Here is a 27,434-nt window from a genome sequence, read left to right as displayed (position 1 = left end):
GGTGCATTGCAGTGTAGTATGTAGAGTTGATCAGGCAGACAGACACGGTTGTTGTGTCACGACTGCCTGCTTATGCCTTGTTTTGTTTTACCTCATCATGATGGCTCGATGATAAAGCTTGGGACCAGGTTGAGGTTGAAAGTTCCCCTCATCCGTTCGGCCCCTCACGATATAGCTCATTACTTAATTTGGCATAACAAGTTACGTTGAATGATGACTTTGCGCGCTGACCATTCGTTGCCAGCGTCAATTGAGTTCAGAGCCAATGATGGCGATGCAAAGTTATTAAGGCTGCCGTTGCAGGCTTTACCGTTGGGTTCCAAGATATTCCCACAGTTTGCTGCAGCACGCTGTTTAGCATCCAGGAGGATTCGACAACTCAGCATATCTGGGAGATAATTAGAGAGAGGTGCATGAACTTGAACGGGCTGTTGCTTGCGAATGACATCTCGTGACTCCCTCTTGTAGGCTTTTAGTTGGGCCTAAAAGGATCAACCTAATCTAAGATCCCCCTTCCTTGGCCGTTATTAGTGGCCGCTCATTAGCTCTTGACCACCTCAACCACCAACCACATCAACGACGCGTCTCGCATTAATCTTCATTCTCGCATATGCATACACAAGCTACAGGGAAATAGTTGACCGCCTATTCCCAAACCCTCAAATCATCACACATAGTTTAGCCGAACCATGGAGAATGACGCTGACTTGACCTTGACCGAAAAGCAAATCCAAGACATTCCGAGGCTATACCTTGCACTTATAATGGATATAGTCCCCACTGATGTCGAGGCCAAGAATATTAATCAGTCGATTTGACTGTGATAGCAGGTACAGTAGTTCGACACTAGCTCATCACATCTGTGTTATCGTCAGTCATCATCATATCCAGCAAATGGTCAAGGGTTCTACAGGTATGGTCCCTTTGACCTCTGCTCGTAAAACCCTCCCCTCCTCTTACATGAGCGAGAAACCCCACGATCTGCAACGCATCGAGTTACATCCGTTTCTGTAGACGTCCTGCCATTTCTCCACAGCAACGCAAGGACGCATCTCTCTCCAATTCCCGTATCGATCACCGTGTTTCTCAAACATGTCCTTGAGCAGAATCCCATCCGCTCTGGGTCCTCTTGACCCTCCAACCCTTTGACCCTGAATGACAGCCACCTGACAAAATGTCGCAGGAGGTCGATCAACGCATATCTAGGACCCGCAGCGGGCCGATCTGATACAAAGTCGCTGAGAACTTCCCCTGCCCTCCTGTTCGCTATCCATCACAGAGTCGAAAGCTCCCTGTAATCTATCGCGATCAATCCTCCTCCAAGGCGCAGGCTTCAGTCGACACGGCTCGCACAGATGCAACTGCAGAACCAACTGACACAGCCCATCAGCTGAATGTCGATCATGATATAATCAACTAATACAGGTTTTGGGGTATCATGATCTTGGGCAGTGCAGGAAGATACAAGCGTCAGCAATATTTATAACCGAACTGGGTAATTCGGAGCATGTATGCAAGCTGATGTTTGAAGAAAAGTTCGCCGAGTGTCTGTAAAGCACTGGTACTACAACACACAATGCGCAAAGGGATGCACAAAGAACCCCAGCCGTGCTCTTTGCGGCCTGTAAGTACTACAGCCACTTGTATGGTGCTTTTTGTACCCTGCCATACAGCACAACCAAGACAGAAACATCTAGGCATCCGTAGTAGAATTTGACGAGTTGTGCAAAGAGTCCCCTGTAATGCGACATATCGCCCAAAGCGATAGGGCCGCAGGGGAGGCTGCTAAGTCACGCTCAACCACCAAGACTTATCTATGTGTCACCACTAGCGGAGTAGGACTGCGAACCGAATCCTTTGAGCCAGGGATATATCTCACCAAGTAGGCCGAGGTTTTTGAGATAGAGAAACCCCAAATAGTAGAGACGGGCCCAGCCCGTGTCGGTCTTGGACTCTGGAGATTGGTCGTCTGGTGCGGCTGTAGATAGGTAGTGTGTAGATGCATGCCAAGATGAAATACCTTGATCCAGTCACCAATATGGAGATAGCTGCATGTTTGACGAGCACCTCATTAGAATATGCATCTCATGGTCCTGTTCGAAAGGGACCGTGCCCCCTGCGATGATAACCCTGCGAATCATCACCATGTGCAAGGGTCTTGGGGTGTCGCTTCTGGGTAGGAAGTCATAATAACCTGCAGAATAGTAGTGAGCCAAGAATATAGCAGCCAGGGCATCAAAACAGGCTGAGCACATTATTAATTGTACCTAGATCATATGCCTGTGATATGTAGCAAGTTGAAGCGCTTGTTTTAGAGTATGAGCCCACAGTGTATGAATAGCCGGTTGAGTGGTTGAAGAAGTCGTTTCGCGGAAAAAACACAACACCACGTTTCATGGTGTAAGCGGAAAAACTTGCATGTCTCACAATAATAAGCCCGCTCCCACTTTTGAGGGAGTTTTGAGTGTGTGTTGCAATAGGCACCGATAATAATCGGAAATATCGGTCAACAGATAGCCTCAAACAAAGCAAAAAGAAAAAGAAGCAAAAAAGCGACAAAGGAGTCCCGTCTCTCTGGACGTGTTTGCAGTTGGGTTACATCGCTAGATCGATTAAAGGTTGCTCTCCCAGGTTCCTACAAGGAAGGATGCGCCACGTGAGGTTGTTTGTTCCAATCAATAGTCGGACTTGATGATGGGCTTTGACGGCCAAGTCAGCCTACATGCAGGCATCGTCGCTGCTGCAGGTGTAGCAGTTGTTACCAAAAATATCAGCGTCGGCCTCACATCATTTCCCGTGACAAGGGTCCGGACATTGGCAGCTTGCAAGATGACAAGGCATCCCCAAGTTAGTTAATCCATGTACGGCTGGCTGACTGGCTTGAGATAACAATGACCCAGACCAGATCCCCTGGAGTCTGAATTGATCGAGGGCGTAGTGCCGCTGCGGTAATACTCGATGGCAATATGGTGTTGCGCCGCTCGACCCAGACAAACCTCGAGTGATGATTAATTGTCATCGATCGATTGCTATGTAGAGTATCATGTTTCAGGGAATGGAACTCGTCAGAACTCTTCAATGCCCGATCAAACATGGGCAGTCAGGTTTCGCCCAGGGAATTCCCCATCCGTGCACCTGCAATCAGAGCACAAACGTACGTGTAATACTACGCAGTCGGATTCTCGGAAAGGGGGCTTCGTATGAAGCTGACGACGTAAGACTGAGACACACGCTCAACGTAAGCAGGTACCATAGCGTATTGTACTTGTGGTACCTGTATTACCGCAAGTAGCGTAGGTAAGGTAAGGGTATATAGTATATGTTTGTATGCCCGTCAGAATGATGGACACGAACTGGGATCGACAGGGGAGCGCCACACTACACTGCGCCATCGTCATACATATTCTGACATCCCCTGAATTTCCACGTGGAGAGCCCGAAGGCCCCTGTTGAACTTGTGGCTTGATGGACCCGTCCAGCCGTCCAAGCTGAAAAGACACTGTGTATCGTCAAAGCAAAGTCCGTACCTGAGAGCCACAAAAGTTCACGGGTGGCACACCTTTATTGGCTTCTGTGGCTGGCAGCTGAACTCCAAGAACCAACCAGTGCACTCAACGATGAATGTTGATGTTGTGCTTTGACCTTTTCCGAGGACTCTTTGTCTCTGCAATGATCTCGTCAGCATATTATGTGCTTCTCCAGTCGCAGGCTTAATTGCTCACTCCTTAGCCGAAGCTGAATTGAGACAATGCAAACTCGTAGGGCCTCGACAGAGTTTGATTCAGCCGTTCTTGGCCAGCCAAGAGTGTCACTATTGATATGTCACTGACATGATAAATGGAACGTTTTGCGACTCAGCTGTACTGAGACAAACTCCGAAAGCCGACCACCTGGCTTTGTTGGAGAATGAATATCCCCATTTGTCTAGAATCCGAGAGATTGGTTTTGACAAGTCAGCTCCAAATAGTCATAGCACGGGCCAGTATTTAGTATAGAGTCTTTACAGCACTTGACTTGACTTGACCTCGAAATCAAACATGACTGACGATGTAAAAGGGGCCGAACCACTTGTTTGCTACTACTCCGTATCTCTTCGGCATTATTGTTGATGGTTACGGGTTTTCCAGCTGCCGATGACACGGTAGAGGCGTCAAAGAATCGAATATTGTATTGCCAAGGTTATTCTAAAGTCCGACCGCTTGGATGAGTTCAACGGTTTGTGGGAGAGGTGAGAACTTAACAGGAGGATACTAGGCCTGGCTTGACTTAGTTGTGATTTAACCCACTAAGTTTGGAGAGGCCTAAACCTCATCTGTAGCCGAGGCACGGCGTCTCCGTGATACAGGTACGCAGCATCACCATGCTTCACGGTGAATGGTTAGTAAACTCAAAACACGCTTGAGACGGGTTACGGTGATCATGGATCCCTGTTCTGATTTGGTTAATAGGTTCTGAAAGGGGGGCGGCCGCTCTCATCTCGGCAAACCTGGCAGCCTGGTTACCGCTGGTTTGGTACCAGCAGGACGGAACGGACAGCAAGTACATACGGATACGTACCTGTCTTCGGACTAAACTGCCGAGAATGGGTGAATAAACGGCCTTGCTGTGTCAGATGATCAAGAATCAAATGTGCAGGGTAGCATCAAAGGAAGCCCTCATGATTGATCGCTGCAGGCATTCTCTTTTGACACTGCAGTGTTATTCAAAAGCAAGGAAAGACAGAGATACGAAGCTGAAACTCATTGGTTGTGATGTCTTGACTGTCAATCATCAATCACCATCGAAGAATCACTGGATCAGTAAGCGGGCAAGTTCATACTCCGATAATAATTTGCCTCTTCAAGACCTTTCTTTGAACTGATCTTCACCTTATTCAGCGTCCGGACGAAAGGGCGGAATTGATTGCGCGAAGGCAAAGATAGCCACAGAGATCAACAATCACGAAACAACGGCGTTCCGCTTTCCATTAGGCGGTTGGTCTATTGTCTCCATATTGTTTTCAGTCAAATTTGCCACCATTCCCACTTGACTGGGAATTACCTTGAAGTCGGTGAAGGTTGTAATGAAGCAAACCCAATTTCTGTCAGTAACCCGGCGGTCTGGAACGGGAGTATGGGGGCTTCATCTCAGAAACCCCAGATTAAAAAAGAAATACGGTACGGATACCTGTTACGTGGTACTATGGCAACATCATCATCCAATAGCGCTAGATAGGATAGAGCTGGAGTGCATATATGGAAAGGAGGGAAAAAAAAGAAAGGAAAATATTGCTGTTCAGTTTCGGCGTGACACGCCCACCCCTTGTTTCATCTTTTTTTTTTTTGTGGTTTTGTGGTTTTGGATCGTCATCATTCAAAGGCATCGTCGTAAGATGGGATGAAACTCGAGTGCCGTAGTGTCTCCAGCCTCGTCATCTCTCCCATAGCCCGCTGTAATTGTACTGCCGACCGCCTGTAATATCTCAAACTTCAGCGCCCTGTGCCTCTAACGGCCGTTGGAAACGGGCGTTCATATGTCTGCCGTTAGTGCCGAGTTTGCCACCACCCGTAGTTTTAGTCAGGGGCACAAAGTTAAAATAAATAAATAAAAAACAGTTCCCTTAACTGTTAATTAACAGATATTGCAATTTGTCCAAAGGGGACTTGCATTGCGTATGTCGTCCTGAACCTGTCTAATAATCCCACGCTTCCAGTCATTGAGGCTGAAAAAGTGCTTCTGTGGAGAGATTATTGTTCCAAGGGATGAATAGTTCAAACTGTGGTCAATGCAGGGTCCAGGGATTTAATTTTCCAACAGAAGCATGACATAGGAGAAGGCCTCACCGATCAGTCATCAAGACAAGATGAGATGAGACGGCACAAAGACCAAGACAAGGCTGGTTGGCGGCGGTCTATTCGATCTATTGAAAGGGGGCACGTGCCCAGTGCAGTTTTTTTTTTTTTTCCTTCAGTCGGTCTTGATTTCAAAGAATAAAGATATGCAAAATTGCAGGGGCCGTGATTTGACACCAGTCCAGGATAGAGAAATGGAGAACCGCAATTGGAGACACACCCCCAAATCTCAGCATGGACCAGCCTTGGATACAAGAGATCCATAATCAATGGTCCATTATTACCTGCTACTCAGACAACATGTACCGACCGACCGACGTGACCGTTGAACAACTGTCTCAATGGATACAGTTTTGGTTCTCGCCAAGAAGAAACAAGACGCCCAAGCCATATGTTGGGCCGTGTAACAGTAGATGCCCAAACATGCTCTCACTGGCAGGATGTCGTGCATGACATGATTCTGTATTGCTGTCCTGTCCAAGTGGGAATCCTTTTTTCTCTTACAAGCAATCATAGACCGCTCATACAAGAGGACCCGGTAGATGGGGACGGTATTATGCAATGCAAGTCTAACCATCACATTACCTACAGACCGCAACATGATGCAATGCAATGCATTACGAGCGTCTAAACGGACAACACACCAGAAAAGAACTGAGACAAAGAGTCTGTCGTTTAGCAAATGTCCGCCTTGGTATTAGGAACAGTCCGTCTCACGCAAGTCGCTGCATCGGAGCTTTGGTCAAAAAGAAGAGCGACCCAAACTGGCGGTAAGATAATACAACACAACATCAAGCCGAGGTTGTGAACATTTCCAGCCACTGAGAAGTCAAGCATCTCCGTAGAAAGAAAGAAACGCGCCTCGTTGGGGTGCGCTGCGACCACGTCATACTGTATCCATGCTACTCCATGAAAAATAAACCAAGTCCGAGCTTGGCTCTAGAAGAAAATCCCGACCTTCGATTCCTTCCAAAAAGAATGTTCTGCGAGATGTCCGGGCTCTTTGTCGGTGTGTTAGGTTACGTAGCTACGGCATGTTAGTTATCGTGGTGGACTCTGTGGATGTATGGTGGTCAATCCTCATTTTCGGTAATCGCGAGTATCCATGCGTCAGCCTCAGCCAGATATTGACGCCTCAGTTTTGCGTTTTGTGGACGTCTAGAATTTCCTAGAGAGCCGAACCATCATGATCCCAGTCATGGAAGCTTCGTAGAACAAATTTTCTTCCCTCCTAGTGACATACTACAACAAGCAACAACCCGGACCAGGCGTTCGATTAAGCTCGGAAGATTCGGGGTCCTCTTAGAAGGCATCACGAACCAACGCATGAATCATTACTGTAACCCTTTCCATTCTTCTGTCTTGCCCAACATTTTCTTCGTGATCTTCTCAATACGAAACCAGCAAAGCGGAGATGGTAGAATTGCGACATGTCGATGAAGGACCCCTATGACTTCATAACAATCCCGCCAGATGATGATCTCGACCGCGTTCGAAGTGATAGTGACCCAAGCGCTCGCTTCGGGCGCACAGTCACAACTGCGGTGAGATGAGGTCTTTTTTCTTTTCTTTCTCTCGCTGTGCATGCATATAGGCGTGCACTTAACAAGATGAGCGAAGCGAAGATCTACTAAACTATGCAACATGGAGGGGTTTAACCCAGACAAATAATAAAGTGGAGGTTTCATTTCATTAAGAGCATGCATGGTAATACAGAATACGAATAAGCACTGCGGCGGAGGGCGGAAATAGAATAATACAGCGACTTGCACTTCCGTACACCGTTCATTTAATGCTGACCCGCCAAGAAAAGATCTGACGAGTTGGGGGTTGCAACGTCGCTAGGCATCAGAAATCTCCATCTTTCACAAGCTCGATTTTTCTCATGTCGTTGTTTTTTTTGACGTGTGAGTCATCTCGAACTAGACCCCAGATGCATGCACATGCTGAAAGGATAGGATTGGGGGGAATGACCGTTGGCAAATGCAGGGATACTGATCCAGCACATCGTCACCTGTGAACTATCAGTATCAGACCCTAGTTCAATTGGCTGTCGTATCGTATCGCATCACATCGCATACTACGTAGCATACCAACAGTGAAGGACTGTGAATTGGATATAGGGCTGCAGCGGGCACATTTGTCCGAATCCAATATGCCTAAAAAGGAACAATAATAAGATGTGTACTACGTAGGTGGTAAAGAGGCGGAGGCATAGTAAATCACGACGCCGCACCATATCGAAAACATCGATATGCCGGATCTATGAAGCTTTACAGAAACGGCAACGCTATTGCTATTCCAGTCTTCTCCGTGAACCCAACGGAGCCTCGTAAAGCCAAATCTCGAACGAGTCAACTGTGCCGTGTCGTATTCCAAACCCAAGCATGCAAATTGTGGTGCTGTCCTGATTATCTGACCATATCTTGTTGTTTACAGTTCGACGCTTCAACTGTCAGGGAAAGAATCAGAAGCACTGGAATGGACGGGACATTTCTACCGAAGGCGACCCGCATATCTTGCAATTGAACCAATCAATGCAATAATTCATGTTAATGTTTAAGGTTTCTCGCAACACTCGTTCGGTGGCTTTTTTTACTTATATTGCTGCTAATCAATAAAGAGAAGGAAAAGAGGCCCAAAGAGCGGCTCGTTGAACGGGAGTTGTTAGCAAAAAAGTTATTTTAGGTCCGCTCTACCGGGCAGAAGTAACCTGAAACGAATACGTCTGTTAATTATTTACATACATACCTGCCTCTTCTTTAGTGCTGTACTCCGTACCGTAGTCGGTAGTCGGCGACCACGCTCCGTGCCCTCGTTAATTAATCGGGTAGTGTTGAATTGCCGGTGACCGAAAACGACTAAGAAATTACCCTACATTGACCTCGCCGCAGTTGATATATTGGAAACAGCTCAGCCAAGACAAGCAAGCACGTGTTGTCACAGGCCAGTATTTGAATAAAATATTTTCTATAATATCCGAGGCTTTTTGAAACACGACTATCATTTGACCGTCTATGTAGAAATCAAGTCTCCTTTACTGATCACGAGACACAAACAACACTATGCCACGAATTGATTCGATAAAGTCTAACAGTAATAGACTATAACACCACACTAGACTCTGTCCCCCACAGTTGAAATAAGAGCTGGAAGTCTAGGCCCGTCAAACCGAAGAGCAATCCTCTTTTGGCGCCCAATCATGCAGCTGAGCCCCATATAGTCTATGCATATGCAGATGCGTAGAGATTATCGGTCAGTGATTTTTAGTTCTTAGTTGCTGTGGACACACGATGCTTGCTTCCTCCCAGCGGTCAAGACAAATCATCAATATCCATCTAGATGAATGGGATGCTTGCATGGCACGGCTCAGCCCTAATCTACGTAGCATTGATTGTTTGTTGAGCGTAGCCGTAAGCTGACATAAATTGCTATTTCGAAATTGGACCCATTTGTGCGAACTACTGAGCGGTGACAGAAAAAATCAAACACATTCGCCCCCCCCTGGCTGTTCAACTCACATGTGTAAACGGAACGGGATGGGATGGGATGGGTAGACTGGGGGTGAGAGGAACTGTCTGTGACAGGTCCCAGTTCAGGCTCTTGGACCACCCGAAATTGGACGTCATTCAAATTCTCAGCGTCAAGAACCCTCTCCACCTGGAGAAGGAGGGAGCGGAGCCTAGGAGGGAAAAGGGAAAGCAATCTTGTGCGGACAAGGATGAGCCCTTCTACGAAAGCTTCCATACGACGTTCCATGCCAGGATTACTGTGTATGCAGTGGGACACCAGCAAATGCGAAAGAAGTCATGTTCTTGGTTCGCCTAGCTCCTCTCGCTCTCCAGTTTCGCTTGTTTCACACTCTTTTGGGGGGTTTAACTGGTCTCTTGGCTGACGAGGATCAGTAGCCGTCTAAGCCGGCCAACCAAGAATTGGCTGAGGTTGTCCGGAAAATTGCCTGTTTCGGCATAAATGTACAGCGTTTGAACTATGTGTGTTTGCTATGGATAAAGAGAATAATCGGTTCAGTAGCTGATGGAATGAATCAGTCAGTTTGAGCTGAGGCAGAAATTTTCCACCCGGTTAGTTCAGCGGGTTAGACGGATAGCCTAAGTTAAAAAAAAAAAGAACTGGTTGTAGTGTTTGGTGTGCCTCTGCGGCGGATACCACTAAGTTGTAAAACTGACACTGGCTCAAAAAGTAGATACCGAGAACTACAGTATAATATGGACTGTATATGAACTCGTGGCTTATTAGACACATCAGAAATAGCCCCCAAACAGCTAGGTAGATATGTATACAACTGCAGAAGCAACTGCATCAAGAAGAATGGAGATAGAATCTACGGCACATATGTACAGCCTACTTGTCTTTGTCTTGTTGTACTGCATTGGCAACCTGCCAGGTAGTCTAGGCAGGCCAGCTGATCTTGTCGAGATCCAATAAGAGGCTGAAGATGCGTGGCACCAAGTAGTAAGTCGTCATAATGGCATTTACAAAGTCCCCTGGCTGTTTCTTTTTTGGGGTCGACCGGCATTTAAAAGTCCAATTGGCGTGTTGTACAGGAAGATATGTGTCGTGCTGTGCTGTACAGACTAACAAGCAAACTAATTGATGCACATTTACATTCTGCAGCAAGCAGTAAGTTATCGGTGAAGAAACAATGAGTGTGAGTCAAATTATGACCCAGCATATTGCATTGTGCTACTGTATGAAAGGGGATACTCATGTAATTACGGAGTTAATGAGGGTTAACCACCGTACATACATTTGTACCTAATTATGAGTTGCGCAATATTAATCAATTAATTAAATGCTGGTGGGTGGATTCTAATGAAATGCTGTGCTGCGTTGTGCTGTGCTGGGCGCTGAGTTGTGCGACAGGGGGCATCAGTCTTGGCCTTGGCCTGGTCTGAGGTGAGAGAGAGACAGCAGAGAAAAAAAAGGGACAGATTCTACTATCCATGCTCTGCTATGTTATGCTATTATCGTGTTTCATCCATCTCAATTTCCCTTCTGTTCTATTTCTATTTCCATTCTCGTATGCATTATTCACTAGATAGATCCCCGCTCCTGTCACAGTTGGTTCGTTTTAGTTCCAGTTCAGTATACTCAGTAAAGACGAGACGAAAGAATAGGAGGTGTATCATGTTTATCGTCTCGCATAGATACTTTCTATTACTCTCTTACACCGCATCAGATAGAATGGGCAAAATATTAATGGAGCCAATTGATTGATTGATTGATCGCTTGAAAGAATGGAGTCTCGTCTTGCTTCAGGTTGGTATGCTCCAGTCCAGGTACTTCGACCTCGGGTACCTTCCTTTGACTGACGTATCTACCATTTCACCCTCGTACGAGCAAAGGAAGAAGACCTTTTCTTAGCCTCCTAGCCTGCCCTGGCTTAGCACAACCCAAGCCCCCCCACCCTCACCTTCACCTCCCTCCAGGTCTCCTCCAGCGTGGCATGGTGGGCGTGTGTTTTGTGAAGCGGGGCCCTCATCATCTCCTGGAGGGCTGAGGGTGTGTCCTCACTCCCCTTGTGTCCAAGACACCCCCTGTATCCAGAAGTGGTGCCCTGTGTCTTGCGCCCTGGCTGCCCTGGCTGGGCTGCTTCACTTCAGATTACCTACCTTTTGGCTTTGACTAGGTGAGAGAGCTGGGCTGGAGGCACAAACACCACGGAATACAAAAAGGGCAGCGACCTCCCTCTTCCCCACGACCAAAAAGATCACTCTCATCATCGACTCATCAAGAATCTATCAAGGCAATCACTCTCGCCTCTAACTCTTAGCTCTTCTATTACAAGCTCGAGCACTTACACCCACATACACACTACTACTATTACTTGATCGATACTCTCGACTCAAACAATCACATACATACAACCGAGCTACTAGTCTTCGGTTATCTCAACTACGCCTTCAACTACAACAAACAAACAACAATCAAGATGCCTGCTCAACGACCTTCGCAGCTTCCTCCTTGCCCCGGCCCTCCTCCTAGCCGCCCTCTTCCTCCTCTGCCCAAGCGAGGTTAAAGCAATCAAGAGTAAAGCAGATGGAACAACTTCGACGGCAAACCAGCTCAAACCAAAATGACACAACAACAACATCACCATAGTCATCTACCATGCTTTCTTGGCTTCAGTTACACAACAGCACAGAAAAAGCAACATGGTTCGCCCGGCTCTTGCTAGCCAACACAACACAACGCGCCGCATATGCACATGCACATGCGAACTCCCAACTCGGACCCCTCATGCACCTAATTAATCAACATGATACCGGTTCTTGAGCTGCAAGCCAACCACACCTCGACCGGTTCAGCCGTCGGTCGAATCAACCAACCTGCTTACACCGGATTTCTGTCCAAATCAACCAACCAACCTTGTCCCTTATGGCTGGACCGACCGGACTCTTTCAACTTCACTTCTACCGCGTGCGCCTTTCGCAAACAGCGCATCACCGTTACAATACCCTCTTACAACTATCTAATAACCTTTTTTTGAACCAACTTCTCTACTTCGTTCATATCAAACTATTTGGGAGGAACCACACACTTTTTTTTTGTTTTTGTTCCACGGTCTTTCAGGAACTGTATCAATAGACAGGGCATTATCACGGCGTCTCAACAACATACACCGCACTCTACTGCGCGCAGTGTTTTTGGACTTTTTATTGCTTTACGATGAACACGTCGGGTTGGGAACATAGAATTATCATTTGGGAAATGGGATGGCTTATTTACCACCCTCAAACCCTCAGGAGCAAATGGGAATCATGTCCACTGATCACTCAGTGTTGACGGAAATGGAACGAGATACCATGTTTTTATTACTACTACAATACAACACATGCAATGCAATGCAATGAACTCTACCTCAAATTCGTTTCGATATTACTGTGATTCTGAATATGTCTTCCTGTGTCTCTCCTTTCCTTTTTTTGCTCACGATATCTCTTCCCCTAGTTGACAATTACTATTAGGTAGTTACCTACTGACTACTGTCCTTGGCAGACGAATGGATCCTCATTAGCAAACAAAGCCTGGTTGGGAACTGGAAGCGAAAGCGAAATGTCCCATTCTTGATTATTGCGTTACGGTACTCAAAATTACCATGACCCCTGTTTGCAAAAATAGCGCCTCGTGATCGCTACTTTATCCTTGCTCAGTCAGAATGCTCCCTTGCATGGCACATATTATCTTTTTGTCATGGTCTTGGTCAAGGCAATAATCAATATTAATAATGCCGTACGGTACTCGGCTTCATTCCCTCCGTCGCCCTTTGAACCGCCTGCGCCGCCGGTTTGCAGCGTCGATCAGAACAGCTGATGCTCGCCTCAACGACAACTGAAACTCGCAGGACCCCCTTTTACAAGGGCTTTCAAGACGCAATATTGCACTACAGCCTATTGGGCATGGGATTTGATGCAGTGTTTTTTTGACAAGGAAACAAATGTCAAATGTCTGTCTGTCTATTTTGGATCGGACACGCCGTGGCTTGATGAAAACTCGTCCTATTTCCAAACCTGGGAACTGTCTCCGGAACGAGGGACGATCGATTGACACTCGTCATCCTCTAGTTTAGTTAAAGTAAAGACTCTTTTTTCCACTACCAGTTTCACTCAAGAGATTGATCTGATCTCCCCCTAAAGCTAGCTCAGTTAAGTCTAAGGCTTGCAAGGCACTTGTCTTTGTTTCCCTCGGTCGGACGGGTTCGCCAAGTCCAATCAGAAAGTGGGACGAAATAGTCTCTTTTTTGTAACTTGTTTCCTTTTCATGACCGTTCCTGAATCGGTTGGACGCCAGCCTGATCTTGCTCGCTCGCAATAGGCTTGTTGGGTCGACTCTGCGTACTTAGTAGGCACCCATCCAAGTGGAAAGTTGGTTGGCAACCTGTTGGTAGTCTTTAGGATCCCAAGTCCAAGGTCAAGGACTACTTTAGTTGATGTTTCCTACTGTCACCAACAGGCTGGCATGGTGGTTGGTTGGTAACACTAACTTTGCAACTCAGCTGATGAAGAAAGGGAAAAGGAAAAACCTAAGTTCATGGCCCTGGTGTCTTTTACCCAACCTTGAAGGCTGAAGTAGCTTAGTTTGTTAGAATGTTTGCCTGCCCTTAGCTTCCAGCCGTCCCGCCTTGTCTCTCTCCCGTTTCTTCTTACAGAGATGACTTAAGTGTAAGATGATCGGTTTCCTGTAAAAGGTAATATTGTATCTTGATCTGGGATGAAACAAGCCGTCTCAGTCACTGAAGCCACGAATATGCTTATCTTTGACATATTTGGATTGCCCTAATCACCATGTGGCGATTATGACAAAAATCTTTCTATCATTGGCAAGCGTGTGCATTTCGGTCAGTGCTCCTGTGCCTGTCTCAGAGAGCGCCGATCATCGTCATGGTCCGTCTTGTTACCGCTCCAGGGGTTCGGGTGAAGATAACCGACAGAGGTTGGATTGTCACTTGGAGTTAGGAGTTGGTCGAAGATCCTTTGTTACCGGCTCGTGGTAGTTTGACACTTCTGGCCAAGGCAACCAATTAGCGGTTGTTCAAAGCGAAGACCGATTTTAGTTGTTGTGTGGCATCTCACAGTGTATGCATGTATTCAAATCCATGTGGCTCACATTGACCAGTAAGGCAGTAAGTAGAGGGATATGCGAAACATAACGTGTACGCCACAAGCTTTCCCAGCTCTCACCTGCTTACATCAGACGTCAACAACTTTGGACGGTTTCGTCTTTTGGATGACCAACAGTCAACGTTGGTATGCAGATCAGAGGGGGTGCCTGAAAGTGTAACTGAATGAGAATATGATAGGAGGTTCTATTCTGTGGATCTGTGAAAATGCCTCAGGGGACTACAGAGAAATGATAGAGCACGACAAGAAGAAGAGGCCATCGCGGAATAATATTCCCAATCGAGGTCCATCTTTGTCGGAACCGAACGTGGTCACCATGTGGTCGACACGACACGGAAAGATTTGATAATTAAGAAGCCCAGACTGTAGCTTGAGTGGGAACCAAACAAAACTAATCAAGAAAGAACATCAAAGCGTTTCATCTTTGGGTGGAATGATTACAGTTTTCTCATGGCAAATAGACTTCGCTCAACAGCTCTGAAAGCATATTTTGGTCACTTACAGTCCAGCCTCATCACGTGCCTTCGCGCTTGTCACATATCACATCCTCCATGTTCCTCCATGGCGGGTCTTCCCCCACCTGGAAATGGGGTTCCTAAGCTAACAACAGCCCAAAGTTCAAGACTTCAAGAGCCCAGACAAGGCTGGTTGGGGTTTGTTTTCAAGGATTCAACAAGTTCCCCGAGTCCAGGATCATCAAAGTTTTGACTTGTTGATGTTGGTGTTTTGCCACGAGATCTATCACAAACCTTCTTTTGGCTTCCCGCCCGTCAATATAACTCCGACGGAATTACACCTCACAATCGCGGAATAGCTTCATACACCTACCTTGTTCGCCTGACAAACACTGACCCGCCGCCGCCATGTTGGAGCTTCATGTATGGGGTTCAGCCTTTGGCTTGCCGTCAATCGATCCCGAGTGTCTTGCCGTTATCACATACCTGCATAGCTCTAATCCTGCATCAGCCTGGCGCTTGATTCCTAGCAACGACCCTTCTGTCAGCCCGTCCAGTATGGCTTGCCCGTCCCGCTGTCTCACCTTGCCTTGCCGCCTTGTCTTATCCGAACCTTGTTCGTTGCTGACTGTTTCATCCAGATACGCTTCCTGCGCTTCATCATGAGGGCGTCTGGATATCGGGTTTTGCACCCGTCGTTCAGTACTTGACCGACAAGTCACTCGGTGACAACTTAGACGCCGGACTGACGTCCCTTGAGCATGCTGATCGTGTTGCGTACGCTGCCTTCTTGTCTGCTCATGCTGCTCCCTTGCTGGACCTCTCACTCTATGTCTCGGCCGCTAACTGGTCAGCCACCACCAGACCCGCCTTCAGCACTCTATTACCATTCCCATTGACATGGACAGTTCCACCACTGCTCCGTGCCGAGGCCGTCAAGCGTGTTGAGCATCTAGGCTTTGCTGACATGGATACCGACTTTGACCCCAATGGAGGCCTTCACCTATCGTCAGGAAGGGATGCTTTGCCAGAAACCTTCCGAAGACATATTCCTGCGCGGACAAAGAAGACCGTCCACGAGGAGATGACTCCTGAACAAGCCGTTCTCATCCGACTTTACGGCATTACAGAAGACTGCCTTTCTGTAGTGGATGACTTTCTCAAGTATGGTTCTGAGGAGGAGGCATATGCATTCTTTGAGGGCACCGAACTCTCATCTTTGGACTGCCTCGCCTTTGGCTATCTTGCGTTGATGCGCGATGCTCCTGTACCAAGATCTTTCTTGAAAGACTGGCTTATGAAGAAAACCCCGCGTCTGTATAAGTTTGTTGATCATATCAAGATAAGGCATCTGCAAAAATCCGGCCCCTTGCCCTGGGCTGGATCAACCCAAAATACGGCGCTACGTATTGGTACCCGGACTCTTGATAGTATCATTCACAACGTTCCTGGCCTTGGTGAAGAGTATGCGACTGAGGTACGAAAGCGTGCTGAAGGAGGCATCACTGGCATCGACAGCAGGTCCCTCATGCTGGGTTTGAGTCTTCTCGCCACAGGCGCTGCTCTCGGATACGGTTACCACACATACAAGGCGATGCAGCCTTTTGGATCCAGGATACAAGTTTGGCAATCAATCCAGAACAAATCCAGGCTGAGTGAGTTTGGAGCTCTTGGTACTATGCTGGGCAGCGTACTAGGAGGGCCGGCGGGAGCACCTCAACCTTCTCACTCGTCGAAACAGGCTCGTCTTGTTGAGACTGACACAGAGGTAGACTAAAAGGATGATAAAAATGTAACATTATTGTACACTGAATAGACAACTAACTATCAAATATCCCACTGTCTGAAGGGGACACTCTAAGAACGTTTCCCTATTTTCGTCTAGGTATTTTTAACTATCGTCATGTTGCTCTTATGCAATGAAGTGACAGTGTTTTTCACAGCCACGTTCCTGGTTCCATTCTCTTCTTATAATGGATTTATATCTGTCTGATCTCTTTACCTGCCATCTCAGGGCGATCAATCTCCCATTCATCTCTCAGCACCGCAAATGTCAAGTCTGTCACAAGTAAGCTCTGGCCCAGACTCCACACAAGAGTGATGGCATAGAAGAAGTTGGCATTGCCACTTCCTGCATAGATCCAAAGGTGGTAGAAGGCCGGCCCAAGGAATGACGCATATAGCAGTGTCGATGTGGTGACAAAAGCATATCGCATGAGCGGGAAGACATGTCGAAACAGGGGAACCACGGAAAGGAAAAGACTAGCATCTGCAAGCGAAGGGTATGGCTTGAAGATAGAGAAAGTACCAAGAAGAATGGTCAACACAGCCAATGGTTGAGGGCGCAAACGAATAGAGAGCGCTGCGGGATAAGATGCCAAGTGCAGCCAGAAAACACCAAGGAAGAAGGCTCTGAACGAGTCAAACATCTCAATGAAGAAATACCACCACAAGCCAACGTTGGGTGTCAGGTCTGACAAGGTCAACTGAATGCCGTATGTACGAGCAAGAAATTCCCAAGAATTATTGGCAAGCAAGAACGACATGCCTAACAAGGACACCATGCACCCAGCCACAACGGCCACGTTAGTAGTAGCGAACTTGGCCGACGAGGCAACTCGGCGCTTTTCGGCCTGACAGTCATAGGCAAGAAGGATGAGCGGAGGCAGAAGTAGGATAGGGTACATCGACAAGTAAGAGGCGAACGATAGAGCGACCATGGCGTTAAAGGGAGAGCCCTGGATAGCTTTGGTGGTGGCCAAGAGGATGGCACAGTTGGTGAAGACGCCTGTTGATCGTCCGATACATGTGGCAATGGTGTATGGGTTGAACAAGAAGCTGTTGCCTGTTAGTACTGCCGTTCTTAACTTGAAATCGACGTCTCCCTTACCCAGCAGCAATTGCAGCACTACCAAACTTATTGGCGCGGCGCGGCGATTTAAACAGCCTCGAATTGCTCGCCACACTTGAATCGGCAATCTTGTAGAGCGCATCGGCGCTCAAAAGGTCCACAGCGATGTAAAGTAGATGTGTAAAGATAGGCCAGCTCTTTACGTCAGGGAGTAATGAGAACAAGGGCAACAGCAGCGGCGCCTGGTGGAAGACACCACCTTCGTAAGGAGAGACATTATTTGTATATAAGAAAAGGCCTTCTTGCACTTTGAAATTGTGAGCTTTTGGTTCTCCAATAATAGTCATACGACGAGGGTTACTGCTTACAGCGCTTGAAGCTCGTGACGGGGGTTGATATCTCGACGCGACCAGTTAGTAGATCGGGAAGGGCTGGGAATGCGAGAAAGAGAACAAGTCGGAGCAGAGCAGCGCCAGCAAAGACGCTCGCTTTGCCTCGAAACGCCATTGTGTCTGACATTGCATGCTCCGAGTGAATGTTGTAGGTTTAAACAGCCGGATGAGTTCGCGATACAGTCTCTCTAGGATAGGTTGGAGGCCACTTGGCGGGTTGAGCTGCCTCCATCCTTGGCGGCCCTCCACCTTCGGGAGAGGGGCCGCTGGAAGAGCCGCTGGAGCTCTTCCCATAGCTCCACTGTATTCGCTGGATTGGCGATGCCAGGCGCTGGAATTGCGTTCAAGGGTGCTGAGTATGTGCCCCCCGGGCGGTGAGGGCAGAAAGAACCAATGGCAAGCTCCCAATCGGGACTTAGTCCGCATTAGCGCCGGATCAAGGCGGTACAGTCTGGCATAAAATTTCATGTTGGAAAAAAAAGTTGAAAGATTGTTTAGGAAAAAAGTGCCCCGCTGGTATCGTTGCGAAATACAAACTACCAACAAAACACCACATCTTTCAACAACAATGCCTCGGATAAAGAAGAAGGGTCAGGCCGGTGCCTCCAAGAACTACGTTACCCGAAATCAGGCGATTCGGAAACTACAGATTAGCCTTCCCGACTTCCGAAAGCTATGCATTTGGAAGGGAATCTACCCTCGCGAGCCCCGAAGCAGAAAGAAGGTTTCCAAGTCATCTACCAGCTCGACCACCTTTTACTACACCAAGGACATCCAGTACCTGCTCCATGAGCCTCTGCTTCAGAAGTTCCGCGACCAGAAGGTTCTCGAGAAGAAGATCTCTCGTGCGCTCGGTCGAGGAGATGTCACTGATGCCGCTCGTCTCGAGGGTAACGCTGCGCGCCCTGAGAAGACTGGAAAGCCTCGCTACACTCTTGATCATGTCATCCGCGAGCGCTATCCTACCTTCATCGATGCTATCCGCGATCTCGATGACTGTCTGTCAATGCTCTTCCTCTTCGCCAATCTGCCTTCAACAAGCTCAGTTCCTGCTAAGATGATCGCCCGTTGCGAGCGCCTCTGCCTCGAGTTCCAGCACTATCTTATTGTGTCCAAGAGCGTCACCAAGTCTTTCCTCTCCATCAAGGGCATCTACTACCAGGCAAACATTCAGGGCGAGGAGGTTCTTTGGCTCGTGCCTTACAAGTTCAACCAGCGCGTTGTTGGCGATGTCGACTTCCGCATCATGGGCACTTTCATTGAGTTCTATATGACCCTGCTCGGCTTCGTCAACTTCCGACTTTACACCTCTCTCGGCCTCAAGTACCCTCCCAAGTTCGACCAGGCCAAGGACGAGGCTGGTGCTGAGCTCGGCGCTTTCACCCTCGAGGGCAAGACTCTGGTTGGCGCTGACGAGAAGGAGCAGAAGACACTGGAGGCTTCTGAGCACAAGCCCGACCCCAAGGTTCAAGCTGCCGTCAACAAGGTCATCAAGAAGATCAAGGGCAATGCCGAAGACGAGTCGACGAGTGCGACCGAGGTGGAGGGAGAGGAGCAGACTGGCGCAATCGACAAGTTCGAGCCTGCAGCTCCTGGTGGTGATATCCTTCCCCAGCCTTCAAACACTGGAAACAACCCCAACAGCCTCTTCTCCAACATCACCATCTATCTCTCTCGGGAAACCCCACGACAACCTCTCGAGTTCCTCCTCAAGTCTTTCGGTTGCAGGCGTGTTGGCTGGGACGCCGTTCTTGGCGATGGCGCTTTCACCACCAACGAGCTTGACCCCAACATCACTCACCAGATCGTTGACCGACCTCCTATCCAGGCTACTGACGATGAGGAGGCTGACGGTGACGATAACCAGACATCACAGAAGCTTGCTGCCAACCGACGAGTCCCTGGACGAACATACGTCCAGCCTCAATGGGTTTGGGACAGTGTTAACGACGGCGAGCTGAAGGAGGCCCATCTGTACGCTCCTGGTGCTGCCCTTCCTCCCCATCTGAGCCCCTTCGTGAGGAACGTCCAGGGTGCATACGACCCTACTGTTCCTCTGGAAGAGCAAGAGCCCGAGGCTGAGGCCATCGAGGCCCAGAGCGATGGCGAGGATGAGGTTGACGACACTGCCGAGGGCATGGATGTTGCTGACTCTGATGAGGGAGAGGGTGAGGATGATGAGTTCGGCGGTTTCTCTGCCGACGAGCAAGAAGAGGATGAGGAGGAGGAAGAAGAGGACGCTGAGCAACGGCAAGACGAGCTCGAGGCTGAGCTTACTGGTGGTGCTGTCAAGTCCAAGAGCACAAACGCCAAGGCCAAGGCTAAGGAGGATGCCCGCAAGGCTCTTTCCAAGAAGGCCAAGGAGGAGGCTGAGGATCTCGATCGTGCAAAGGGTATGCTTAGCAAGAAGAAGAGAAAGCTGTATGAGCAGATGGTGTACACCAACAACAAGAAGAGCGCCGAGGATCAGAAGCTGCGGGCAAAGAGGAGAAAGTTTGAAAAGGAAAAGAACAAGGGCAAGGCTAAGGCGTAATGTAAGGCTGTTTTATACCATTCCGATAGATTCTAGTTATACGCGTTTAAAAGCATTTATTGAGTGTTCTAAATCTGAATAGTTTTGGGTGTGATTGTCTTGACGTTGTTTGTGAATAAATGATGCCTGCGAGGTGGATAACCTACTTTTCCTTTACAACTTTTACCTCCAAAAAAAACTTGAACTCGACATCAAACTCACATTTCTAAACCAACATAACTGGGCAATATATCCATTTGATTATGTGACTTTCTGAAATCTTACCTGACTCGTTTATTCATTTTTCTTCTTCATTATCATCATTTAGCATCTTATAACTATGGAATCTAGTGCCACCGCCTGGGAATTAGATAGCGATGAGATCGCATCTATTGCCTCTGAAGACTTGCACGCCCACAGACCAAACCGCTGGACAGGACCCAAATCCACCTGGCGCACTTTAACGGAAGAAGATCGTCTGCTATGGCAGTCAATGAAACAAGTCCAAGATCAGGATCTTGCAGTGCATCTATATGATGCTTTTGCTCTTAAGCGCCAAGGTCAAAACGAGGCAACGGCCCAAAATTTGGTCGTCAAGACAGTAAGGAACCCCAAAATATTCTGAAGATATAAATGAAACTAACGGTAAAATGTAGGAATCTGGCCTAGATGGTGTCTGGGCGCCGCCTAAGTTATGGACTGCATGGCCACTTAAACACAAATATGTGCATACCCAGCGGCTGGTCGACGGACAGCATGACGAAGATGATCGCTTCACCTTTCGCAGACAGGAAGAGATATTGCCAAGTACTGAGTTGGAAGAGGAAATTTCGGCCACCATACTGAGAACCGCCAAACGCCGCTTTCGTAGGAAGAAGAGTAAGATGGCCAAGCCATCTATTGAAGACTCTTTACCGCAATCTATTGAGAGCGGTGGCAGCACGCCTAATGTCTTATCGCGAGAGTCATCGGCCAAGCCAGATACAGAAGAAGAGGACGAAAATATGGTACTTGACGATGGAGAGGCTAAACCAACTCGCCAGCGGAAGAACCCCAAGACGTATGAGCCGGTAGAATCTACCAACGATGAAGCATCGTATGCACTTTTGCGGCCATCAACTCGACACATCCTCTCAAAGCTCGATAATACACTGGTAATTCTTCAAAATTCACGAGAAGCGGGTATGAATTATGTATCCGACTCCTCAACCGAGGAAGAATCAGACAATCACAGTCAAAGTGGACAAAAGAAATCTCGTGGCCGCCCCAGAAAGATTACGCCCGAGAGAGCCTTATCCGCATCCATCTCACCAGCTCGCGGTGGGAAAACCAGTAGACGTGGACGTCCCCGAAAAATCCACGTTCCCCTCGATGGAGAAACACAGGAGGAAATGGCCCAGCGTATCGCCCGCGAATCTCACCGAAAGATGCCTATCACAACAGAAGACAGGGACGCGGCTTTTGAGGAATGGGTCCGCAAGGGCGATGAGATTATTGAGCGCGAACGATCCTTATCTATCAAGCGCGCGAGGTCTCAAGGTACTGAGACAGGAGACGAGTCAGCATCGAGAACCAACGTGGAGCGCAAGCGGGCTAGATTGGGTCTTCGTGACTGGAGCGATGTACTCGGTGCAGCCGCCTTAGCAGGGTTCTCAGGCGATGTCATCGCGAGGACGGCACGGAGATGCGCCGATTTGTTTGGAGAGGGCATGGTAGTTCGGACATTGAATGAGATTCCTGCTACAAAGGACAAGGGTACCACTTCTATCGAATACCGTCCGGAGCCTGTCCAGCCATCCTATTCAGATTCTGATGCCGATGATGAAAGCGACGATGGTGCAGACCTTGTACAACGGCGTGTTGTATCCCGTCAAGCCTCTCTTGCTTATTCCAGCCGAAGCCCCGATTCAATCCACAGTGGTAGCCGTCGCTCAACACGGTCCCCAGGACCGCCATCTGCCACTCGATCCCGTTCTGGTTCCGCAGGAGGCCTGGTATTCTGCCCAATCCTTTCATGTGATCGCGCAGCGAACGGCTTCAATCGCAAGCACAACTTGCGACGACACATGGAGCTTGTGCACCAGGGACAAACAGAGGAGCAAGATAGTGATGAAGAGGTTGTGGGCGGCGTACATGTTGATGGCTTTCTAAAGCCTATCATACCGGGAAGGGGATGGAGAGGTGAAGATACTATGAAGAGACAGAGGAAGAGGAAGGAGTTCTGGGGAGACAGATCTGGAACGAGTCGGGAAGCGAGTTACGCGGAAGACGATTTACTTTTTTAGAAAGAAGAAGATCCGTCTCCGTAAAGAAGATGACTCTGAATATACTACTTTTGTAAGGAAAGACATAGTCTGCTTCTTGCTCGAACCAAGCAAGTCGGAATTATATATATCACTTGGAAAAGATGGTATTACATCGAATATCGCCTAAGTTTTCAAGGAAATTGCATCGTTAACACAACGAATGGCTGTTTTGACGACGGCAAATACAGTTCACGAGCAGCAAAAAGATTCAGAACCATGTAAATGTCGTTACTTTGATTGTCTAAAACTCAAAAGGGTATCAACGTACTCAAATAACCCTACAATAAAACCTGACAAAAGAACCGGAAATGAATGTTAACCCATCATGGCCATGCTTCGCACAACACCAAACTCCGATCTAGAAACACGCTTTGCATATAAAACTCAAGAGACAAGTATCGTCGTGACAGACAAGTCTAGTTGATTCTAGGACTCTTCCTCCTAGACAAACTCTCCTCGAGCGCCGTCGGAAGTACGTTCTCGCCGCCCTCTGAGATGATGGGGTCCCTGCTACCAACCTTCTTCGTGCTGCGAGTCACACGCGTAGGGCGCTTAAATAGAGGCATCGTGCGCTCTGGAGGCATGGATATTATGCTGGCGCGAGGGTTGTAGTTGACGGACCCCGTTGTGACGTTACCTGGCACATTGGGATTCACTTCCCGAAGACTAGAGGGCATACCCATGTGCTCAGAGGCGCTAACCATGGACATACGAGTTGCTGGGCGAACTGGAGAAGTCATCATCTTGTGGGGGGAGGAGTCGAGATCGGCAAAGACAATTGTAGCGTCCTTGTCGGTTGACTCGCTGTTCCTCGTTGGTGTGATGACCTCGTCAATGCTTGAAATGATGAGATCGTGGTCTTCTGTGCGAGGAAGATCGGTCGGGTAGTGATATTGGACCTTTGCGGGGGTTTCGCCAGTGGGCTGGTATTCCTGGAGAGCTGCACCGGTGATATCTTCACGTAGGTTGGAAAGAGGCTGGCAGAGCTGACTCTTCATAGGTTCCAGACCTTCCTGAAGATCGCTGAGATCAACCTCCATTTCCTCGCCAAGGTTCTTGACGCGGTCGAACGTGGACTTGAAATGAGCAGAAATATTTCCAAAGGACTCCTCCACGGTGTTGGACAAAGCCTTGACAGATTCGTTATGAACCTCGTGGTGGTGACCGTTTTCAGTTCTAGCACGAGTGACAAAATCATCGAGAGCTTCCATCTGAACGTCAAGATCCTTGATCTGCTCATCGACAGCACGAACGGTCTCAGCATGAACAGACTTGGCAGTAGCTTGAATGGAGCTGCTGTGGTCATCGGCGGCTGTCCAGTCATCCTGGAGCTTCGTCTTGAGCTGGTCCCGAGACTTCTTGACCTCCTCCAACATTTCACCTTCCTTGAGATCCCAAGAAGACATGCCCTCGCCATATGATTCAACGGCCTGCTCGAGGTTGGTGCTGGTGGAAGTGATGGTTTTCTGGATTTCAGAAGCCTTGGCCTGGATACGCGACTCTTGGGTCTCGGCCTGGGCGTTGATGAGAGCCGAGATCTGAGTCATTAGATTCTGACGATCGTCCATAGCTAGGCGGCGCTCTTCAGTCAGGGCATCTTGAATTCGAGAAGAGATAGTGGCGTTCTGCAGGACGATGGTGTTGGTTGCGGATTGGAGTTGTTGCTTCAAGTTGTCGCATTCAGCTCGCTGGGCTGTGATATGCTTCACGAGTTCTTCAAAAACAAACTTGAAATCTTTTCCAAGCTCACTATAGGAGTTGTGGAGCTGTAACGCGTTAGCGATTTCTCTGTAATAGAAAGTGATATACCATACCTGGCCATGGAAAGCAGTCATTTCGTTCATCATATCCGCTGCTATTCTCTCGGCAGAATGAGAGATAGACTGCAAGCTCTCTCCCATTCGCTCTTTAACTGTATCACGAACAACTTTGATCTCCTCCAAAACCCCATCCATGTCATCCTTTGACTTTTGCTTAGATTCGAGCAATTCTTTCTTGGATTCGGCAAAGGTACTCAAGTGCTCATCGAGGAACGCTTGTGTAGTCGAAAGCTTGCGTAGCTCCTCGTCGACAAAGCTGCCCATACGCTGTCCCACAGAGGCGATATGCTCTTGCTGTTCCTCCTGGAACTCCCCGATTCGGCGCTCGACCATGGATGTCACATCAGCGACTTGATTCTGGGATGTGGTCCACGTGTTTCGGTTGATAGACTGTAGATCCGACTTCCGCCTGTTCTTGGCATGAAGACCACCAACATCATTGACTGTCTTGTGTAGTTTCTCAATGAGTTCTCCGCCAACTTCGGTAAGCTTCTGTTCCGTCTTCTGGTGTGCCTTTCTGATCTTGGTCTCCTCAGAGAGTGACTGTCGTGTTGCTGATAGAACAATCTCTGTCTGGTCCAGTACCTCCTTGGTATCGTCCAACTGGGCCCTCGTACCCTCGTGATCCTTCTTGAGACCCAAAAACGTTGATTGGAGGCTGAAGAGCTCTTGGACCTTGTTGCGTAGGTTCTTTTCAAGGGTTTCAAGTTTAGCAGATTGTTCTTCGTTGACAATGCGACGGGACTCGCTCTGTGCCGTCATCTCCTCGTATGACTCATTAGAAAGGTAGACACCGTTACGTTGTCGGGTAGCGATCAGTTCACTCTTGAGCCTTTCAATTTCCATGGTAAAATCCTTCAGTAATGTCTTCTTCTCAATCATGGGGTTCATCTGCGGTTTGTTCTTGATGTTCTTGGCCCTGAACGCATACTCTAGTGTTGAAATTGTCTCTTCCAAGTTGCTCTTTGCTGGTGAAATAGTGGCAATTATGCAAGTCTTGGTTCGGCCTCCGAGAGAGTCTTGTAGCAGACGAGTCAACTTTGATTCTCTGTAGGGGATGTGGGAGCCCTTGTCTACAAGAGCATTGATGACTCGACCAAGAGTCAAGAGAGACTTGTTAATGAGACCAGCTTCAGTAGCGCGTTTGTTCTCAGCTCCGGATCTCTGAATGTTCTCACTTCCGGCCAAATCGACAAGGTTCAGCTTTCCAGCACTAACAAGAGCTTCAACGCCGTGCTCATTAGGCTTTCGGACATATGTTGTGATAGTAAAGACTGTGTGACTTCGAGAACTGAGGTCGTTGCACTTGGTAGCCGCCACCTGACGTTTCAAACTGCCCTCCTGGAGCACCTTGACACCCTCGGCGGCGTCCTTGATGTGTTTCTCCTCCATGCCTTGAACAATTGTGCTGGCGTGGCCTCGTCGTGACGTGTCGTCGTAAATCTTGAGCTTGGCGCCATCGTCGGAGGCGAGCAGGTCGCGGAGCTCTTCGTTGTAAAGTTCGATAAACGAGCACTTGATGGTGCTTTCGACATTTTCGAGCTCGAGTTTGGTGAAAAGGGTCTGGAGCACTCGAGGGATGATACCAGCATCGTCTGAGAGCATGCCCATGGTTTCGGCCATATCACCAGACATGGTATATGTTTTGCCGGTGCCCGTTTGTCCGTATGCGAAGATTGTGCAGTTGTATCCAGAGAGCATCTAGAAGTACGGATCAGTAACCAAGTCGAGTGGCCCTTTATCTGTAAGAACCCACCTCGTCTAGAATAGGCTTCACTGTGTCATCGAAAACCATGTACTGATCGGCCGCTGGGGAGAAGACGCGGTCAAAGTTGTAGGAACGATTGCTCAAAGCGTTTGAACCCATTGACAACTCGACAACCTTTCCCCTGACAGAATCGGCTGTCACAACGACATTGCTGTTCTCTCGAACCTCGCGCTCATTGCGTCCTCGACATCGAACAACGACCTGGATGTTTGTCTCTTCGGTACTAGCTTCGGCCTCAAAATCACGTTCTTTACGTTTGGTACCGATGGTGTTAACAGTGGCGACTGAAGCGACAGATGGAGTTGGTGAGGCCGCGCCATTGCGCGTCGCGATTGAAGAGCCATATCGTGGTGGTGCTCTTGACCCAGCTCTCACGCCTGGACGAGCGTTCGGGGCGCGTGTGCTTGTAGCGACTCCGATGCGGCTTTGCTCCCGCTCGGAGCGTGTCGTACGTTGGAACGCCACGATGGGCAACTGTTTGTGGGTTTCGTTTCCTTTCGTTTAACTATTGGTGTGAGAGAGGCTGCGGGGGATGCCTCGAGAGCGTTTTAGTTGCCGCACATTCGCTTGATCAAGTATGTATCGTTGAAACTTGACAGACTCGAATGCTTGTTTGGGTATCTAGATCATGGAGGGGTTGCCTGCATGTATGCAGTATAGTTAGTTATGGCTGGCAAGGCTATTTGACATAAACGGTAAATAGTACAACCGTAGAAGAACCATGTTTGGGATCCACGAGCTAGAGTCAACACGGACTTGGCGCTTATCACCGCAGCAACGGACCCTTTTAGCCCACCACAATGAGACGTACCTAAACGGTGGTAGAAGTTGCCTACTAAGGTACACATTAATAGGTC

General features: G+C 48.4%; 6 protein-coding genes across 6 annotated transcripts; 3 read left to right on the top strand and 3 right to left on the bottom strand.

Annotated features, from left to right (window-relative positions):
* Positions 1-11,454: 11,454 nt before the first annotated feature.
* Positions 11,455-12,722, bottom strand: EDB82DRAFT_491745 (uncharacterized protein). Its single transcript, XM_065608393.1, has one exon. The coding sequence runs from the start codon at positions 11,956-11,958 to the stop codon at positions 11,728-11,730; it is 231 nt and encodes a 76-aa protein (XP_065465902.1). The 5' UTR covers positions 11,959-12,722; the 3' UTR covers positions 11,455-11,727.
* A 2,614-nt stretch (positions 12,723-15,336) lies between these two features.
* Positions 15,337-16,806, top strand: EDB82DRAFT_552416 (Tom37 C-terminal domain-containing protein; the record flags this gene model as incomplete). The annotated part of the gene is made up of 2 exons (XM_025737675.2): positions 15,337-15,484; positions 15,570-16,806. 2 exons carry the CDS (start codon positions 15,337-15,339, stop codon positions 16,703-16,705), a joined length of 1,284 nt encoding a protein of 427 aa, XP_025588095.1. The 3' UTR covers positions 16,706-16,806.
* Positions 16,781-18,471, bottom strand: EDB82DRAFT_572715 (GPI transamidase subunit PIG-U). Its single transcript, XM_025737686.2, has 3 exons — positions 18,148-18,471; positions 17,819-18,086; positions 16,781-17,766 (listed from the first exon to the last, which is right to left on the bottom strand). The coding sequence occupies exons 1-3, from the start codon at positions 18,296-18,298 to the stop codon at positions 16,908-16,910; spliced, it is 1,278 nt and encodes a 425-aa protein (XP_025588096.2). The 5' UTR covers positions 18,299-18,471; the 3' UTR covers positions 16,781-16,907.
* A 192-nt stretch (positions 18,472-18,663) lies between these two features.
* Positions 18,664-20,793, top strand: EDB82DRAFT_491740 (Pescadillo N-terminus-domain-containing protein). The gene has a single exon (XM_025737697.2). It carries the CDS (start codon positions 18,740-18,742, stop codon positions 20,702-20,704), a length of 1,965 nt encoding a protein of 654 aa, XP_025588097.1. The 5' UTR covers positions 18,664-18,739; the 3' UTR covers positions 20,705-20,793.
* Positions 20,794-20,877: 84 nt separating this feature from the next.
* Positions 20,878-23,125, top strand: EDB82DRAFT_572713 (uncharacterized protein). Its single transcript, XM_025737709.2, has 2 exons — positions 20,878-21,284; positions 21,340-23,125. The coding sequence occupies exons 1-2, from the start codon at positions 21,024-21,026 to the stop codon at positions 22,966-22,968; spliced, it is 1,890 nt and encodes a 629-aa protein (XP_025588098.1). The 5' UTR covers positions 20,878-21,023; the 3' UTR covers positions 22,969-23,125.
* Positions 23,126-23,356: 231 nt separating this feature from the next.
* Positions 23,357-27,300, bottom strand: EDB82DRAFT_552414 (P-loop containing nucleoside triphosphate hydrolase protein; the record flags this gene model as incomplete). Its single annotated transcript, XM_065609590.1, has 4 exons — positions 23,357-24,755; positions 24,804-26,510; positions 26,566-27,051; positions 27,298-27,300. The coding sequence occupies 4 exons, from the start codon at positions 27,298-27,300 to the stop codon at positions 23,406-23,408; spliced, it is 3,546 nt and encodes a 1,181-aa protein (XP_065465901.1). The 3' UTR covers positions 23,357-23,405.
* Positions 27,301-27,434: the final 134 nt, after the last annotated feature.

The sequence above is a fragment of the Fusarium venenatum genome (assembly GCF_020744135.1).
Source record: "Fusarium venenatum strain MPI-CAGE-CH-0201 chromosome Unknown EDB82scaffold_1, whole genome shotgun sequence".
NCBI classification, from domain to species: domain Eukaryota; kingdom Fungi; phylum Ascomycota; class Sordariomycetes; order Hypocreales; family Nectriaceae; genus Fusarium; species Fusarium venenatum.
This window is presented reverse-complemented; position numbering and strand designations above follow the sequence as displayed.